This window comes from Siphateles boraxobius, unplaced genomic scaffold (assembly GCF_051911475.1).
Source record: "Siphateles boraxobius isolate OS27281-9 unplaced genomic scaffold, OSU_SipBor_1 130, whole genome shotgun sequence".
Lineage (NCBI taxonomy): Eukaryota > Metazoa > Chordata > Actinopteri > Cypriniformes > Leuciscidae > Siphateles > Siphateles boraxobius.
This window is the reverse complement of record NW_027508734.1, coordinates 10,651,393-10,672,310: the sequence shown is the minus strand read 5'-3', so window position 1 is coordinate 10,672,310 and position 20,918 is coordinate 10,651,393. Positions and strand designations below refer to the sequence as shown.

At 36.8% G+C, this 20,918-nt stretch overlaps 1 protein-coding gene across 1 annotated transcript; it reads left to right on the top strand.

Annotated features, from left to right (window-relative positions):
* Positions 1-2,302: 2,302 nt before the first annotated feature.
* Positions 2,303-20,662, top strand: slc6a5 (solute carrier family 6 member 5). Its single transcript, XM_077227872.1, has 15 exons — positions 2,303-2,749; positions 4,485-4,635; positions 5,348-5,479; positions 5,629-5,802; positions 6,837-6,984; positions 7,077-7,209; positions 8,296-8,430; positions 8,578-8,681; positions 9,723-9,847; positions 10,005-10,117; positions 12,403-12,534; positions 12,815-12,914; positions 14,160-14,260; positions 14,413-14,580; positions 17,310-20,662. The coding sequence occupies exons 1-15, from the start codon at positions 2,318-2,320 to the stop codon at positions 17,466-17,468; spliced, it is 2,307 nt and encodes a 768-aa protein (XP_077083987.1). The 5' UTR covers positions 2,303-2,317; the 3' UTR covers positions 17,469-20,662.
* The last annotated feature ends 256 nt before the right edge of the window (positions 20,663-20,918 follow it).

Below are 20,918 nucleotides of genomic sequence, written 5' to 3'. Positions count from 1 at the left end.
TTGAAACTGGACTAAAATGCCTGAAAATTTGAAATATAGACCACTGAAAGACCACATATTCCTGTTAGCTATTTCTAGACGCACCTTGTTTTTCTTTACACTGCTTTAGTTTAAAGAGAACGTAGCCTATACAGGTGACACAGAAAGAGAAGCAGAAATCAATTACAATTATTCTTTGTTGACAAAGCAATTAAACCCAGAGCGAAGAGCTAATCCAGCCGTATAGAGGCTTATCACAGGCGGCCGCAGATTTATGATGGTCACTGCAGAAGCCTGCATGTAGAGAGTGATATCAAGACTGAGGAACTGAGCGGGCAGAAGATTCAATAACAACTTACCAGCGTTATTGTATTACTTCATTATCTGCTTGGCCACTTTATAATATCTTTAATCAAAATGCATAATCTTAAACAGCTCAGTGTATTCAAATTTGAATCTACTTGAATGCACAAAAACTATATTAGCTAGGTCTATTTATTGTAGCTCAATGCGTGTTCGTTATTCATGCATTTCCTTCCCAATAATAATAATAATAATTTCATAAAGATGCTATGTTCCATTCAGTGGTTCTCCGTTTAAAAACTCTACTCCGGGGTATGATGCTTGGATGCTCAACATCGAAGCTAAAAATAGAAAATTACTCCTCCTTTGTCTTGCGTAAAAGTTTAACAAACGAGTAGGCTACCTCCACTCCTCTGAAAACCTCGCCCACTTTTCACACTTGAGCAATGTGTGTGCCAATGACGCATGAGCATACGTCGGGGTTAGTTTGACGTGTAAATAAGAACCGTGTAATATAACATTGCTCAAATACATAGATAATGTGCAAGAAAAGATTTTTTATAATGGTGTTTCATAATAGTGTAAAGTCAACTGTCTGAGAGTTCATTCATGTAAAATATAGGCTATTTCGTTCAAAAATCATATTTCCATGGCCTTATCTAAATAAATAAAAAACGCCAGCCTTGATGCAGATCTGTGCACTGCTTGTAAATAACTTGCGATAAGATGTAATTAGAAAATATAAGAATGGGCCTGTTATCTATATATGTAATAACATTGCATGATGAAAATTATATGTATATGTATAGGACTCGGTCAGCTATGCGGTCCCCATGATGCCTGCGTCTGCAGAATCTTCTCCGTGCGTCAGATGAACATCTTTACATAGTCCTGAGGGACAAGTTTATTAATCAGTCACGAGCCAGTCCGTCCCCAAACGTAGTCTCGCGCTGTCTTGTGTGTGTCACGAGCTCACGTCTTCGCTTGTTGCCCCTTTAAAAATCAGAATTGAAGGCCAATGATTTATCAAAGCCCTGTTATCAAGAAAATGTCATGCGAAGGGTACTTTACCATGCACTGACGCAAACCCGATCTTTCCCACGGAGATATAGAAAAGCTGTGCACTTTGCACACCCAAATTCAGTCTGCCTGCCGTCTTTCCAGCTGTTTTCTGCTATTAACCCACATTTGTTGACTCTGCACAAATGGTGAGTACAGCACATTCCTTACTTTACGCTTTGTGTGTTAACAGTTTGCAAATTATTTGGAGTAGTTTTGGGAACGAAAAAGTGTTATTTGTAAATGCGCTAATTAACGACGAGTCGCTGTCCACGGTGCTGAAACTTTAATGCCGGCTTTTTACACATGCAGTTTTAACGGAAATATTACTTGTGTATGTTATTAGGAAATATTATGCTATAGCATTAACAATGAATAAAAGTTTAAAACCCATAATAGCCTATTATTAATAGAATGAAAGCCGAATTCATGTTTTTTTTTTTTTATTTCTTTGGGTACGTATAACCTGAATTTTTATTTATTTATTTATTTTTTAATGGTTCTCGGAGAGTGTTCTCCTATGGTGCAGTGTAATTGTTGGTGTAATGTTCCATGTTTGCACCCGGGTTTGTACTGCACACTTGCACCGGGACTGGTGCCTGCCGCAGGGGGGAAAAGCCTCGGCCGACCCCGGCAGCTTGTCTATTGCCCATAAAACCAGGGGATGCGCCGGGGTTGAATGACAGGAGGTAAATGAGGCGTAAAATTAAAGAACCTTTCTCTAATGGTAAAAGCAAGAAGCAAACAGCGACCGTCCGTGAGCTGAAAATCAAAGAAGTGGAGCAGACATGTCCAGAAACGATCTAGCAAAAAACACACGTTGCAGAAGTTACAGTATGAAAGCGTGAATATTTTGCCTATAGATAGGTTTGTGTAAAATGTTTGGTCATTGTAGGTGTGAAATAGCATTTATTCCGTTTCTGTCTAATGTGTATTTAACGTTTTAACGTTGCAGGATTTTTCCGATCACGGGGAAATGTTGAGACAGCCGTCAAACAGTATTCCTCCCCAGCCGTCGGGGGGAGCGGTTGGAGCTACAACTAATAACAAACCGGAGAACAGCAACCCGGTGCCCCAACCGCCGCCTGCAAACGAACGGAAAACTTTTTGTCCCTCGGAAAATAAACCGTGCGAAATGGAAGCCAGTAAAGCATACGGGACGTTTAAGAACGCTGCACCTGGACCCCCGTTTGCTCCCGTTAATTCCGACGTGCGCAAGGATTCCGTTGGTAAAATGGATGGTTCGACCGGTAAAGCCACGTCGGACTTCATGACTAACAATCAAAATGCTGTAAGGATCGCGGCGGAGCATAAGAACAGCTCCGGTGATTGGACCTCCATGAGCCAGACCACCATCATACTGGGTACAGATGGCAATACGTCTGTTCTGCCTGGCACGGTGACCGGGGTAAGTGCTTACAAATGAGCGTTTCAATAGGGTAGAATCAGCCAATCACCCCAGAGCGCAAAGCTTTCAAACGGGGAGAGTCTTGAGCAAAGCAAAAGCTGTGATGTTGAGGGGTTTTTTTCCCTAAGTTTGGTAGTGCATTGTTGAGCGTAAGGAACCGCCACAATCAAGTTCCTGTTTTGTCCGAATGTTTTTTTTTTTTTTTAATTTTGAAATGTTTGCCAGAACTTTGTTTAACCTACTCTGCTGGTATTTTAAAAATTAAAAATAAAATCACAGCTTAATGTTGTTGTTTTTTTAAATGATAAAGTCGTGTTCGTCTCACTCAACCGAAAGGTAATTTGGTGCCAACCACCACAAGACGGTAAGCTTAAAAAAAGACATAGTGTTTTATTGTGGTATTTAAACACTTAGTAGCTAGTAATTGAGAGCTATTTGGGGTAGCTTATTGTTGCTATGGTTACCTATTTGCCGCAAATCTATTCGCTGGCATCTATTTGGCGACAGGTAGGGTATAATGTGCTGTGCTAATGCTGCCTTTATGCGATCGGATATTTCCCACTTCCCACGTCTGAAGTCGTGATTACGAGCTCGTCGTAATCAGGTGCTTTGTTGTTGGAAAGAACGGGAATAATGGTCATGGACACCAGGTTTATTCTTGCTGTTTTGGGGGAAAATCGTAGGCTACTAAAGCCAAAATGATATTTAGCGTCATTCACTGACAACAAAACATTCACCGCGCTGGATAGTCAGCTTGCTGCAGATTCTGGAATTTCTGTCAAATACAGGATATTTTCGCTGTAGCCTACTGTACGCTTCAAATATAAACTGCGCATTGAAAAACTAATAAAGAATATCAGTCACAGCACCAACTCGGGAACTTGGGTATCAAAATAATCCCCGAGCTTCCCAGTAGTTTTAAATACGACTTTTGAGGGCGTTCTTGTGCAATTTGTAACTAGGAAAGTCGTATTTACGATAGTTCCGATAGCACGTGAAGCCAACTTGTAGTATTTTACCGTTACGGGCACGTTTGAAACATATACAGCAGGCCTATTAGTTTGGTTTTGTATTCTATTACTGTTATATGTGATATCCGGTTCTCATATTAGAACAAATCATAAGTGTTTTGGACAGAAGGACATTGTTCTTCTCTCAAACGTGGACAGCGAAACGAAATCTGCTGCCAATCTGGAAAGATTTAGGTAGCTATTGATGGTGATTATTTCTGACAGCACAATAATTACACCAGGTTTCACAAACAGGTCGAGTAAGAGGATGTGTCAAGGATCCGAATACATCAAATGCTGTAGGTATTAGGATACTGCTGCATTGCCACTGAAACAAGAGTAACATTTGCTTTTTGGTTGTAAACGAAGCTGCTGAGCTCTGTCTGCATGTATGCTTTACTCTGCGCACTGTGAGGGTTGTCTTCCCCAGAGATTGGTTTCTGATGGCTGGTTATGTTGCAGGATAATGTGTTACATAAGAATCTGCTTATGGGACAATTCCCATAGGGGGTTTTCATCAGAGCCAAGGGCGGCCAGGTCACCGAAACGGGACAAAATGTTATTGGGGGAGAATTTGTGTGTTTGTTATTTCAAGTGATGAAATGTTCATCTAATACATATGTAATTTTATTGACCCATAATCTGACAATTGTCATGATCGTTAATGATCGATTATAACACCCCACTGCCGATAATGCTAAACACTTAATGGACTGTTCTTCCAGGAGGATGATGATGATGATGCTGGAGGAGATGAGAATAAAGCCCGGGGGAACTGGTCCAACAAACTGGATTTTATTCTGTCCATGGTGGGATATGCGGTGGGGTTGGGAAATGTGTGGAGATTCCCATATCTTGCTTTCCAGAATGGTGGAGGTGAGAAAATAATTAAGTGACAGCACGCAAGAACTAAACTGAATATGTTGGTGCTTGTACAGATCTTTTTTTATTTTTTTTATTATTATTATCGAAAACTAGTCTTTTGATTGTCCGGAATGGCCACGCGTTGTAATATATACATGTACACTTTCGTTAGAAGAAATAAATAAATAAATAAATAAAAGTAAAAAAAAAAGAATCTCTTATAGGCTAACATTAAAAATTCGTTTCATGATTACGGATTGCATATATAGGACGAATTATCAGGCACAAAAAAAATAATGCTGGGTTGTTTTAACCCATGGTTGGGTCAACTATGGAGAAACCCAACCGTTGGTTAATTTTTTTTATTACATTTTTAAAACCAACGGTTGGATTTGTCCATATTTTACCCAAAATTGAGTTGAAACAACACAGTGCATTATTATTGTATTATTATACAATTGAAAAGTGTATATTTATTGTTGTATGTTTTATTATATTTTATATTTAATGTATTTATTATAAATGATCTTATTTCAATATAGCCTAATAATATTATCAATGCTATATTATTAAAGCTTATATTATGTGTTTATTTTAATTACAAATAAATTAAAACTCAAATGTAAAAAAATAAGGGTAACTATAGCCTACTAAACTTTGTGGGAGTTTGTTCACTTTTATTATTGAGTCCTGAATTCATAGCAGCTGTTCTCTCTTCCTTTAGGTGCGTTTTTGATACCTTACCTAATCATGTTAGGCCTGGCCGGCATCCCTATATTTTTGTTGGAGGTGTCGTTGGGTCAGTTTGCCAGCCAAGGCCCGGTGTCAGTGTGGAAAGCGATTCCAGCTCTACAAGGTAAACTGACGTTACTTTTATTAACCGATCGTCAGATATGATGAACACTGTTTTAATGTGTTCTTTAAGTGTTTCCAGTCAAATGGTAATCGACTTTCCGCCTGCTTTAAGTGTAATTTCTATTATCTGGTTTCATTTTGTTATTATAGGTTGCGGGATTGCCATGTTGATAATATCTGTCTTGATAGCCATATACTATAATATTATTATGTGCTGGACATTGTACTACCTGTTCGCTTCGTTGAAGGAGGCACTGCCATGGGCCACCTGTAAAAATGAGTGGAACACCATCGAGTGCAAAGACAAAGACATGCTGCTTTTGGGTAAGGATGAGCCCCCCTCTCTCTCTCTGAGTTCCCCCCCCCCCCCCCCCCCCTCACCCCCACCCCTTCTTTTTTCTAACTAAAATGCGCAATGCGCAACCTGTATTTCAGGAATTAAGTAGCTTATACCTCTCAATTACTCAGCTTCTCTCTTTATACCCCAAACGCAATTGCCCTGTTTCATTTCAACAAAAGTTCTTATTTGATGACTTGACAGATTTTTAGTTTGTCTGCTGCGAAAACTGATTTACCATCTTGCAATACATTTGCGTTTTTATTTTGATTTAGGATTATTGTTTCACATTGTGCGTTTAGTGAAAAAATGTTGTGTTGTCTATCATAATGAATGCTTAAAAATCTAATTAGAATGAAAAATCTGTTACTTTATTATGTGTTTGATTGAATTTGTTTGCATTTTACGTTTTAAATCGGTTTAAAGCGCTTTTCTCAATGTCGTGCTTTTGGTGAATTCAGCAGAAAATCTGCTTGCTTGACAAATTTACTGTAAGAGTTGGTGCAGTGCCGCAGTGAGATGCACTGCCCCCTCGTGGCTTGTCTGAGCAACGCCACTAAATCTGCACGGCAATATCAAAGACTGTATAGACCTTATTCAGAGCAGCGCCATGACAGGTATGAATGAAAACGATAAATTTACCGTGTTTTCAATGGCATCCGCTGTATAAAGCTACTAGATCAATTTTCCACACCTCATATTTTCCACTGAAATTTCTTATTTGTGCAGTGTTTCGTCACCAGAACAATTCAAAAACACATGAAATAACAGTACAACCCACTGAAGAGATGTATGTCTATCTCTCACAACCTCGCTTTCATTCCTGTTAAAAGCAATGATGGCGCTGCTGTGAATAAGGTCTATTGTGTGGATATGTGTGAAATGGGTATTTGTGCGACGAATGATTGATTTCTTGGACTTGATTTGCTTTAGAATGTGTTTCAACTAGGCAGTGAATTATGATAAAAAACGGGGAAAATTCACTTTCATTCCAAGTTCTGTTATTGTTTCTTCTGGCCAGACACCTGTATACTAAGGGACAGAAACATCACATCAGTCAAGAACACTTCATTCTGTTTATCTGCAAATGCTGTCGGGAATTTAAGTAAACTGTTAAATGTGACAATGGACAATAAAACCTATGTCAGCCCTAGTGAGGAGTATTTCAAGTAAGTGTGCTTTTCGATCTATCTTTCTGTGTTTAAAGGTGTTTTATGATTTGTAGATTAAATGTATGCAAATCTTTCTGCTTTCTTGATAGGTATAACGTGTTGCATATTTCTAAGGGTATTGAATACCCAGGTGACATTCGTTGGCCTTTGGCTGCTTGCCTTTTACTGGCTTGGCTTATTGTTTATGCCTCTTTGGCTAAGGGAATCAAGTCCTCAGGGAAGGTAAGAACTATTTTCTCTCCTTATTTCTCATTTACAGGAACTATGATAAAAGAGAAGCCTGCAGGCCTCATTCTGGTCCAATGCAAAGCCCACTTCATTTGTGGCAAGTTAAATAGTCACTCATCCTCTTTGAGGAAATCAGGTAATATTGAGTTTTCAGAAATGAATACACACCTTTCAGAAGTCGGGGGTCGGTAAGATTTTAAACTATTTTTGGAAGAAGTCTTATATGCTCACCAAGGCTGGGTTTATTTGATAAAAAATACATTAAAAACTGTAATATTGAAAAAAATGTTATAACAGTGTAAATAACTGTTTTCCTTGTTAAATATATTTTAATGTATTGCTGTGATGGTAAAGGCTGAATTTTCCGCATCAACACTCCAGTCTTCAGTGTCACATGATCTTTCAGAAATCATTATAATATGATTATTTGCTGCTCAAGAAACATTTATTATTATGATCAATGTTGAAAACAGTTTTGCGGCTTAATATTTTTGTGGAGACGTGGTAATAATTTGTTAGGGTTCTTTGATGAATAGAGAGTTTAAAAATACCATTAATTTAAAACAAAAATCTTTTGTAACATTATAAAAGTATTTTCCATCTCTTTTGATTAATTTAATGCATCCTTGCTGAAAAAAGATCTTACTGACCCCAAATCTTTAAATTGTATAAAAAGTTTAATATTATTAAGGTTTCAGTAGCCATTTGTGTGTTTTATTGGCGACAAGACAAATCATTTTTTGTAATGTATGATATTTATTTGCAGAATCTCTTTCTTGGAAAGTCTCTCTCTTAAAAACTAGAAATTAAGTCTTTGTAATATTACAATTATCAGACAGTTCATATTAGAGAGTACCAGAACTGTGAGTAATTAGCAACCCCAATTCTTAAATATGTGTTTATTAATTTGGCATAAGAAATATTAGATGGGTTAATATTTTTTTTTATTTTTTAAGGCAGAAGATTGGTAAAAGCTTTAGGGGCAAATCAAAGTTTGAATTGATCTTTAACCTAGATAAACTACTGGCTAGTAATCTCTTTGATTAAAACATTGTTATTCACTATTTTTCTTGTTTTCAGGTGGTGTATTTCACTGCCACGTTCCCTTACGTGGTGTTGGTCATCCTGCTGATCCGTGGGGTCACTCTGCCTGGGGCCGGTTCTGGGATCCTTTACTTCATAACACCCAAATGGGAAAAACTCAATGATTCCAAGGTAATAGAAAGAATGTTTTTTTATTCACTATAGTCAAATATTTTCAGTTTGTTGGACGCTCCTCTAGAATCAGACTTATTTTTCTTCTTCCACCTGTCTGTCTGTCTGTCTGTCTGCGTTTCTTTCTCTCTTTCGCTTTAACTCTAGGTGTGGAAGGATGCTGCTACCCAGATCTTCTTCTCTCTGTCTGCAGCATGGGGAGGTCTCATAACCCTGTCATCCTACAATAAGTTCCATAACAACTGTTACAGGTAACTAGCACAGTTACGTCAGTTACGGTTCAAAAGTTTGAGGTCATAAAGAAAAGGGGGAAAAAATAAATCAATATTTGTATTCATCAGGGATACATTTAATTGGGCAGGCAAAGATATGTATAATTGTTACAAAATATCTTTATTTAAAATAAACATGGTACATTTATACATAAATGCTGTTATTTTGAACTTTCTATTCGGAGAAAATGTACCATGGTTTTCCACAAAAACACAGCACAAATGTTTTCAACATTGATCATAATAATACATGTGTCTTGTGCAGCAAATCATCATATTAAAAATGATTTCTGAAGGATCATGTGACACTGAAGACTGGAGTAATGATGCTGAAAATACAGCTTTGAACAAAGGAATAAATAACATTTGAAAATATATTTAAATAGAGAACACGGTAACACTTTATTTTACAATGTCATTGTTACACGTTACAGTTACTGTAGTAATAACTATAAATTATGCATAATTACATGCAATTAACCCTAAACCAAACCCTCATCCTAACCCTAACCCTATATTAAGTTAGTACATGTAGTTAATTATTATTACTCTGTACTTAAATGTATAATTACACTGTAATATTTATACCCCTAAAATAAATTGTAACCAATAATACTTTTTTTTAATTTTAATATTTCACAATATTTCTGTTTTACATTGCTCAAATAAATGTATCCTTGGTGAGCATTTGAGACGTCTTTCAAAAACAAAACAAAAATCTTACTGATCCCAAACATTTGAACACTAGTGTACATTGATTAAGTTTTGTTGAGACCAATGTGATGAATAAACAAGAGTGTACTATCTGAATTATTGAATGTAAATAAATGAGTCTCTTTAACCAACAAAAAGAGGATATCTATTATTGTTTCACATTCATTTTAAAAAGAATACTCCAAAACTGACTGCGCAAGGGATTGTAAACATTCAATAGACACATCCTCTCAAAATCTGATCTATGTATTTGAGTATTATTTACGATTTAAAATGTCATCATGTGTTCTGTCTCTTGTTCTGTAGGGATACTCTCATTGTGACGTGTACAAACAGTGCCACCAGTATATTTGCTGGTTTTGTCATTTTTTCAGTTATTGGCTTCATGGCTCATGAGCTCAAAGTCCCCATCGAGAGAGTGGCAGATGAAGGTACATAGTCATGAGTGCATGTGTTTGTGCTTGGTAAGCTATGATTAAGTGTGATCAGAGGTTTGGTGTTGGTGGAAATATATAAAGCTCATCATGCTGTTTGCACTATTATCAGATCTAAAAGGCTTCTGGTTTGTAAATATGCTCTTTTTTGTAGGTCCAGGTATTGCGTTTGTGGTGTATCCAGAGGCTCTGACTAGGCTGCCCTTGTCACCTTTCTGGGCCATCATCTTCTTCCTCATGTTGCTTACGCTTGGTCTGGATACTATGGTAATGGCAAATCTGAATCTTATGATTTACAGTTTTTTCATCAGTTGTTATGTGCCACACGTCCTGAAAAGTGAAACCAAAATATTTGTATCTCCCCCTAGTGGCTGGCTGCAGCATAGGTCATTAACCCTGCCCTCTCCATGTAATCGAATGGGACACAAGCCAAACTAAAAAATCCAATTGCACTTCAAATGATTTTTTTCTGAAGATGGTTTCTGTCAGGTAGTTTAGGTAGTTCTTATCATGCTGACGTATGTTTGTGTTTGTTTTTCCAGTAAGTTTGTTTTTAAATAGGGTACGTTTTAGAGCTGCATGATTAATGGTTAAAAGATCGCAATCTCGATTCAAACACCCACGCTATCTCATTTATAAATGACAACAATCTGTGTCTGTTAAACCTTTGACAAAATCACACCGGAACATTCAAATTTGCATTGTCGCTGACCCAGAGAAAGCAGTTGTCATGAATAGGTATGAAACCGCTTCACATTAATTTTCAACCACACATTATCATTATTTCTATGTTACAAATATTCTTATTATCACAGAAGTACTGGGATAAAAGTTTATAGTTCGGATAAACACTGATGTCTATGGTAGCAATCAAAATCAAAAAAGTCACCTTTTGAAAGTAACTTGGTACTTCAACGGTTATATCGATAACATTGTTACACCACCAGTGTAACAAGCGACTGTTAAAACATTTGGTAACACTTTATTTTACAGTGTCCATGTTACATTATGTTACATGTAATTTCTATAGTAATAACAGTAAATTATGCCTAATTACATGCAATTAACCCTCAACCAAATCCTAATCCTACCCTGACCCTATAGCCTTGTAAGTACATGTAGTTAATTAATATTACACTGTACTTAAATATTTAATTACACTGTAACAATGACACCTTAAAATAAAGTGTAAACAAATATTTATTTGTCATTGAATCATTCATTCAAGATATTCGTTCAAAAATGATGATTCATCCAGTAATGAAACAAGTGAAGTATTAAGTAATTACTCATTAGCTCTTTCACACATACAGTCTTTACTAGTAAATTACCGGTAACAAATCTTTGTTTCAAAAATACCTGTAAATTGGTTCCGGCGATTTACCAGTATGCTATGTTGTAACATTACCATTAAATTACCGGTATATGCTGTGTGAACGCAGAATGAAGATTACCGGTATTTTACGTATGAGGTCATGCTGACGTAAGAAGTGATTTTGGCCAATCAGAAGCCGTTGAAAGAGCAACTGCTCTGGGCCATTCATAAAATCATGAGATGTTTACTCAGCAATGTTTAGAAATGTCTTCATATTGAAGTGATGCCGAAACTAAAGCCCTCCTCCTTGTCTGGGCGGATGAAGAGATTTATCAGCAACAGTTGTCAAAAAGCCAAAAGTCTGTTGCTTGTGTGAACAGCACATTTTTAATTTACCGGTAAAGTCGTTCTGGCAATTTTACGGTAATTTACCGGGATTGCTGTGTGAAAGGGGCTATTGAATCATTCATGACTTTTAAAGTTTTTTTTAAACAATTCACATTAATTAAACATTTTAAATAGAATGCAGCAATTAAAGTTTGTCAGAACCTCTATTAAATTAGATTATTATGTTTAGTCAGAATCTAGGGAGAAACTGGATCTCAGTTTGAAACAAAAAAAATCGTGATTCTCAAATTTATCTAGGACTAAATTTATCTACGACTAAAAACGCTGTATTATTCATGCCAGGCCAGTAGTTGGTGATGTCACTTTGTAAAAAAACACTACGCGCCTATAGACTGAACTTGCGCATGCGCATGACGTCACCGGTTACACAAATTCGCTTTTTTGTTGTTTACATGGAGATGATAAAGGTATTGTTTTCAAAAACGTGCACTTTGAAACCCTGTTTCAAAAGTTAGCATTTTCAGGCCTCCAAAACGCCATTGTCGTGTTTAATGAATGGCCAAAAAGCATACAAAGTTTTTAGTTGAAACGGTGTAGTGTAAACAGCAACTTATTATTTGATGCTATAAAAATGGGGTGTAACGTCATGATTGACAGCTGTGCTTGTGATTGAGTCCTCGGGAGCAGGAGTGTGGGTGGGACCTTGATACTCCGGCTCCAAATGACAATCGGCGCTCAATGTCAACTACTATTTCAGGGATATTTTGGCTTCAATTTTCTACAGTGGAAAGAAGTGGAGACATGTCATCTGTCTTTTTTTACAGTCTGTGTGAAAGCTGAATAAATACAATAACTAAATCCTTTTTTTTGTTCACACTTTCCTCTCTAGTTTGCCACCATAGAAACTATAGTGACGTCTGTTTCTGATGAGTTCCCCAACTACCTGCGCAAACACAAGCCTCAGTTCACTTTGATTTGCTGTTTGTCCTTTTTTGTGCTGGGTTTCCCCATGATCACTGAGGTAGGACATTTACTATTATTCCCAACTGCAAAACCTTTACCTTTATAGCACACTTTAATTAAAGTGGCTCTCTGCTAATCAATATAAAGCAAGTATATAGGAAAGTAAAGAGACTGGAATGGAATTCCTAAAGCAGTTAAATGGAATTGTCAGGAATGAAAGTTAATTTGTCTTTTTGTTGTTGTTTTATTAAAGTGATTAATTGGATGATTTGTAGATTGGGTTTCATTAGATAACTTTGTATTTTGAATTGTGTGTATTTGTGTGTTTTGACCTACAGAGTGGTATGTACATGCTACAGCTGGTGGACACATATGCAGCCTCTTACTCTCTGGTCATCATTGCCATATTTGAACTGGTTGGAATCTCATACATTTATGGTAAGTTTAAATTACAATTTATCTTTAGATCTCATGGCCCCATTCATGTATTTCAGTGCACAGCAGGGATCAGATTTGTTTTGGTGATGAAAAAAGAAAATTACAAACAAGCAGGTAGTAATGAGTGGGCTCAAGCTAAAAGGTTTGCTAATCCTGTTTTTCAGTTATTAGTTATTCTAGTTATATAAATGTATAATATGTATAGATATATAAATATATTTCATATAATATATACATTTAAATGAATGACTAAATTTAGCTTTGTGAGATAAATGTCCAAAGTGGTTATTTAACAAATGTTAATTTTTTCCTTCCTTCCTTCCTTCCTTCCTTCCTTCCTTCCTTCCTTCCTTCCTTCCTTCCTTCCTTCCTTCCTTCCTTCCTTCCTTCATTTCTTCCTTCCTTTCTTCCTTTCTTCCTTCCTTCCTTTCTTCCTTTCTTTCTTTCTTCCTTTCTTCCTTCCATTCTTCCTTCCTTTCTTTCTTCCTTCCTTCCTTTCTTCCTTCATTTCTTCCTTCCTTCCTTTCTTTCTTTCTTCCTTTCTTCCTTTCTTCCTTTCTTCCTTCCTTCCTTCCATTCTTCCTTCCTTTCTTTCTTTCATCCTTTCTTCCTTCCTTCCTTTCTTCCTTTCTTCCTTCCTTCCTTTCTTCCTTTCTTTCTTTCTTCCTTTCTTCCTTCCATTCTTCCTCCCTTTCTTTCTTTCTTTCTTCCTTCCTTCCTTCCTTCCTTCCTTCCTTTTTCCTTCATTTCTTCCTTCCTTGCTTCCTTCCTTACTTTCTTCCTTTCTTCCTTCCTTTCTTCCATCCTTCCTTTCTTCCTTCCTTCAATCTTTCTTCCTTCCATTCTTCCTCCCTTTCTTTCTTTCTTTCTTCCTTCCTTCCTTCCTTTTTCCTTCATTTCTTCCTTCCTTGCTTCCTTCCTTACTTTCTTCCTTCCTTTCTTCCTTTCTTCCTTCCTTCCTTTCTTCCTTTCTTTCTTTCTTCCTTCCTTCCATTCTTCCTCCCTTTCTTTCTTTCTTTCTTCCTTCCTTCCTTCCTTCCTTCCTTTTTCCTTCATTTCTTCCTTCCTTGCTTCCTTCCTTACTTTCTTCCTTTCTTCCTTCCTTTCTTCCATCCTTCCTTTCTTCCTTCCTTCAATCTTTCTTCCTTCCTTTCTTCCTTCCTTCAATCTTTCTTCCTTCCTTCCTTCCTTCCTTCCTTCCTTCCTTCCTTCCTTCCTTCCTTCCTTCCTCTATTTGTGGTGCAGGTCTACAACGGTTCTGCGAGGACATTGAGATGATGATTGGGTTCCAACCAAACAGGTTTTGGAGAGTCTGCTGGGCTTTTGTCACACCAACCATTCTCACAGTATGTCCACCTTATACAGATGAGACAAAGTTTTATATGACATTCCTGCAGATACCTTGACATCCAGTGCCATTGCATGCGTTCATTCATCAGTGCTATAACTGTGGGATAGTACTGCCACTGACCCTCTCTCTCTCTTCCTCGCTCTATAGTTTATTTTGGGACTTAGTCTGTACCAGTGGAAGGTTATGACTTATGAGGAATACACTTATCCGACCTGGTCAATGGTACTCGGCTGGCTTATGGTCATCTGTTCTGTTATATGGATTCCCATCATGTTTGTTATCAAGATGCATCTCGCACCTGGATCATTTATTGAGGTAAGGGAGAGGTCTTTGGGTGGTAACACTTAATTTCAAGTGTCCACTTTAGACATTCTATGGCTGCATCTGAAAACTTAGGCTTATTAGACTTACAGCTTATTAGGCAATGTCTTTACATGTAGCCTTTGCATATGTAGGAAGCATAACTGTTTAAAGATCTACAACAAAATAGATAACGCTTTGTTGATAACTAAGCAAATATTAAATTACTGCAATACTAATTTCTTGCTAGAAATGACATCAAAAGTGAAAAACGTTAGTCAAAAATTTTTCATCAGTGTAGTAGTTACTAATAGACCGTTAGGTTAGGGCTAGTAGAATAATTTGACGTAGTTGCAAAGTTTCTTATAGTCAAAGTTCTTATATATCAAAATAAAGTGTTAGCAGATATGAAGTAGACAGTTTACTAATACTCTAATGACTGCTGGTTGACATGTACAAGTAGTTGCAAAGTTAGAGGCAGGGAGGTAGAACAACGCTAAGTGTGTATGCTTTGCAACTTTCAGACGCCATCTTTATTTATTTTTTTAGCTTAAAGGGATAGTTCTCCCAAAAATGAAATTTCTGTCATTAATTAGTTACTCACCCTCATGTCATTAGGGTTAGGGTTATCCGTAAGACCTTCGTTCTTCCTCAGAACACAAAAGAAGATCTTTTTGATGAGATCCGAGAGGTTTCTGAACCAGCATCTGAATCAGCATCACACACGTGTCGTGGTGCTCACGTGAGTAGCGTCGGCCAATAATTGGCTACCATTGGCTCCCGGTTCAATTCAGAATACAATTTAAAATCCTTGCTTATTTGTAAATGCACTGTTCTTGTCCTTTTTCATAATTGTTTGTTTATACTTTGCTGTTCCCTGTACCTGTTTTTATTATTTGTAAAGCGACCTTGAGTGCTTAGAAAGGCGGTGTTAAATAAAATGTATTATTATTATTATTAATAATGAGCCGCTGTTCTGACGTAGAACCCAGAATCGCTGGACTGTATTTTACAACGTAAACAGCATAGGAGACTGACGCAGACTAGAAGAAATTGTTGAATAAAGTCGTTATTTTTGTTTACTTTTTGCGCACAAAAAGTATTCTCATTGCTTCATAAACAGTAAGGTTGAACCACTGTAGTCACATGCACTATTTTAACAATGTCTTTACCTTTCTGGCGCCTTGAAAGTTCCAATGACGTTGCTGCCTATGGCTGGTTCAGAAACCTCTCGGATTTCTTTAAAAATATCTTATTTGTGTTCCGAAGATGAAGGAAGGTCTTAGGGGTTTGGAACGACATGAGGATGAGTAATTAATGACAGAAATTTCATTTTTGGGTTAACTAACCCTTCAACTGTCGGAGAATGGAACACACAGGATCATTGAATTCGGAAGTGCCTTGATGCCTTCCTACCTTGTAATGCATCCCTTGAAGGAAGCATTTTAAAGCTTTCGGACACAGTCTATAAATAACTTTGCAACTACATGTCAACTAGCAGTCATTAGAATATTAGTCGACTGTCTGCTTAATATCTGCTAACACTTTATTTTGATGCTCCCTAACAGGCATTCCACTGACTATAAGAAACTTTGCAAGTACATGTCAACTCAACCCTAACTTAACGGTCTACTCAACCCATTCACACTAAATGCGTCTCTATAGCACGCATTGTGTTTATCGTGCAATGTATACGCCAAAATGAGTTTTTGCGTGCATATGATACGCATGGGTAGGTTTAGGGTAGGTTTAGTAGTGGTAGGGTACGTGCATATGATACGCATGGGTAGGTTTAGTCGTGTGGGGTGCGTGTGTATTACACGCAACAAATGGCGTATCAAATGCACGCAAAAACTGCGTATCATATGCACGTAAAAACTAATTTTCGCATATAAATTACACGATAATGCACAATGCGTGCTATAGAGACGCATTTACGTGAGAACAGGCTGGTCTACTAGTATTATAATGAGAGTTGGTTGACCTGTACTATAGTTGCACAGTTATTTTATAGTTAATAGAATGTCTAAAGTGGACAATCGAAATAATGTGTAACCAACTGAGTTGTTTTCTATTCTACTGTAATGTTTTTTGAAAAGCCCCCAATGTTGTAAACTCAGTAAGAAAATGGGTAGTTTATGCTGGGGTAGTAAATTTCATAAAGCTCAACAAAAAAATTTTTTATATCGACATCAGAATTTTAGGTTAAAATGTTTAGTCTAGGTCCTTGATCTTGTGATCTTTTTCTTCTCCTTTTAAAGTCAAGTCAAGTCACCTTTACTTCTATAGTGCTTTATAAAATACATTTTTAGTCATGTATAAACAAGAAAATAATACAATAAATGATGCAAACTTCATCAAATATGAGAGATACAATATGAGATACAAGTCATAATTCAGTCTGACCACAATGTCAGTTTTTTCCTAATTTTTTTATTTTATTTTATTTTTTTAACCACCGTTTGCCTTCACTTGGTCATTGTATTTAGTCCTGTGGTTTGATAACTCTTGCATGCATAATAGTTATAAAAGAATTAGAATTAAATCCCCACTGATATATAACATGGAAATCACATAAACAAGGTTAACAACAAAATAATGCATCAAAGTAATACTATTTCAATTGTTTTATGAAATTCTGTAATTTCTTTGAGTTTTGAAAATCAATCAGTCAATATCTACAAGATAGGGTGCAAACCAAGCACCCGTCATACGATTCTGATGGACCTTCTCTCTTTCCACAGCGACTGAAGTTGGTTTGCTCTCCTCAACCCGACTGGGGTCCATTCCTGATGAAACACCGCGGTGAACGCTACAAGAACATGATCGACCCGCTGGGCACCAACTCCCTTGGCCTCAAACTTCCCCCTAAAGATTTCCAGCTATCAGCCCAATATCAATAATCCTCCTCACCTCCCACTGAGTGCGCGATTTCCCGAGGCCTCTGCGGGTGAGACCTGCACTCACATCAAACTCTTTGCCTATTCAACCTCCCCTTTTTCCCCCTTCCGTTCTCTTTCAGCCATATCCCCCCCTCTTCTGGCACTTTTAGAGGGGTCTTTCAGGTGGAAACCACAGACAACTCCCTATGATTTGGTTTTCTGAATTATTATTCGCAGTCATTCTGACAGTGGAGTTCATTCTGATACACCGATCCCAGCTGAAACTTTTTCTCAGAGGCAATATAATGATGCAGTTGCAACTGTTAAGGCAATATTTGACTGATTGTGCATCATGCAGTGGTTGTTTTTTATTGTTATTCTTTTGTTTTTCATTCCGAAGTGACTGCTGATGTTAAAAGAGAAAAAATGAGGAAAATAACATTTATATTTCTTGTCTATTTGCTTGTCATCTCTTAAACGTAGCAAACACGTATGAGAAAAACTGCTGAGTAGTGCACAGTGAACACAAACTCTTTTCTGGCATCATACTATCGCTCTCGACTTGTGTCCACTTATAGCTGTACCATGTGCCTCAGACTTCCTCTATTTATAAACTACTGCATAGTATAGTGTGTATTAATACTACATTATGGAGGGAAGTGAGCACATTTCAGTCTCTGTGAATTATAAGCTATCCTACTCTTTCTAACAATTTACTAACCTGTTGGAAATATCTCTACAGTGTTATAGAAGCCAAACTCATAGTCTATGTTCTAGTAGTATAGATCCATCCCTTTCTTCAAAGAAAATGTAGCCATGCAAAACTAATAATACCCTTTAGTGTTGTTTAGAGTAGTGCTCAACGGCCAACGATAGCAGTTATGTATGTATGTATGTATACTAATATTTAGAGTATGCTTTCGAGTATGTGTCGTGATCTGTTCTTAGACTATGTGAATCCTACTATTCTTTTCTTATGCAGTGCACAGTTATCGTGGAGTACACAAAAGAAAGGTAGAAGACAAACTAAGGAGTGTGGTATGTGTGGCAAGTCAAGCTTCTCATGAAAAGTGTATACTTTAGAAACGGCGTGTTTAAACACTAACATGGCTGACACGCTATTTTTAACAATTGCTTATAGAGGATATGTAGATTAGAAAAAAGGACATTTCTGTGATAGATGCTTGAGGACCACGCTCCTTTTTTTTGAACGTTTTCCATCTCTGATTGTCTGTACGTCTTCATGAAACAGGGTCTCAGGTATTACTCCGTTCTATCAACTTTTTTAGATGTTGGATTAGAGTTGAACATGTTTGTGGGAGCTTCATATGTCATTCATATACATCCCGTTCCCTGTAAGATTCGTAAAAGTGCACATTTTCAGAATATTATTGCCATTTGAATCCTTCATATCTTATAATTAGTGTCCCATTTCTAGCTATTGGACTGTAAATATGGCTACAGATAGAATGCTCTTTTAGTATTGCTTTAGGCAATAGGTTTTTAGTTGTGGTTAGTAATAAAAGCTGACCGAACTTGAGTACAAAAGCACTTTGATCAAACATCACGCAAAAATATGTTGTTGCTTTCCACCACCACAATGATAAAAAGCCTAAATAAAAGACAAGTGCTTTTTTTGATAGATCTATACGATTAGTGGTGTGGATATGATTTAGTTAGTACTACAAGCGAAGCGAACCACACTGCCCACGCAATGCAAGTAATAACACTGAGAATAATGACTTTGCCTGGGAGTGATGTGTTTCAAAAGCCATGTAATATGCAGATACTACACTAATCACCTTGAATATAGAGCATTTATAAAAGAAAAAAGGTGCTCCTCAGTATATTAGTGCCGCAAAAGAGATGCTTTTCTGATACATGTTTAATCTTACTATCTGTGTAGTATATGTGCGTGTGGATGTGTGGAATAATATGCAGCGCTTAGTGTTTAGATTTATATTTATCCAACCATCCAGACATGGTCAAATGCAGCCTGGTAGTCGGTTTGAGGTCCTCATAGGCCTTGGTTTCAATGCATCGCAAATGTTTAATTTGTATGTAAGAGTTGAGTTCTTTTTACTCGAATTGAAGATCCAGGTTATGTAGCACAACAAACACTACACAAAGCACACGTTAATGTCCGAGTTGTATACGGCTGCTGTGATCATTGTTGTAATTTTTGAGGTTCTGGATGGAGTTTCTGTTAGTCCTTGTGTTGCTGTACGTCTGTCCGAGAGCTGTTGTTACAACCCCTTCAAGTAACACATAATCTGTGGGGAAAAAATGATAGGTGACAGTCTTGCATGTGCTGTTTGTGTTGCTGTGGATTATTTGTCCATGTATGCTTCCCCTTTACGCTCCTTTTCTCGAATGTGTCCCTCTTTACCACCTTTTCCTACCTACAGGGCGACACTGGGCAGTAGGCAACCAAAGAAGGAGAACTTCTCAAAGGGTTCTGAAAAAAAAAGATGTTCTATAAAAAGAACATATATTCTAAAAGAAGAAGACATATACGTATACATATATATACAAATAGCCTATATATATATATAAATATGAAGAAATGAAATATATTATTCTGTGTATTTAGGAGACTGAGATACTGCCACTCATCCTTCATTATTGATGTGTGCCAATATGTTATATGACATCTTCAGGTAACCTTTGGCCTTATAGATGTCCTCTGGTAATAAACTATTATATGTATTTCAGAATAATGATACAGAGTAGCTTCCAATCAGTCATTATGTGGTCAGTCTATATTGTAATGTATGTCGTGTCATTTGGCACTTTACTGTGGACCTATCGGAGCATAGGTAAAATTTCTTATTACTTGGGTAATGTCATATATTTCTGTGTGTTTTATGTGAGGGAAATCTGCCTATGGATACAGATATGTACCTCCAACAGATCATGGCATCCTTTGAGTTGAATTGTAGAGTTTAAATATGAAAAATATCTAGATTTTGAATTCTGTCCCAGACGAAAAAAAAAAGTAAAATGTATAAAAAGAGGAAAATAAACATATATGAAAAGGCATAATTTATTTTAAATCTCATAAATCCTTGAGGCCCTACCTCAGATTTTGTATTTATGTATAGAAATGCAATTTGAATCATAGTATCTTTGCCAATAATACAATAAAAGACCATATTTATCATAGAATGTATAACCTCTTAATCAATAAATAAATGTTAATGTTTTCAACTCCAGTTGTGTTCTTATGCCTGAGGTGTTTTGAGTAACATTTATCTTATAACACACATGCACACATACAAACTTACACACGTTCTGAATTATTGAGATGTTGGGTGATACAAGAAAGACAAAATGCTGGAATTTTAATGCAAGCAATTGTGATATTATCTATGTACAGAAAGATAAAAAGGAAAAGAGTTCCTTGACTGAATGGGCTAACGCTTTAAAAGAAATCCCATACCAAGAAGTGTATCTTTGAATAATACACAT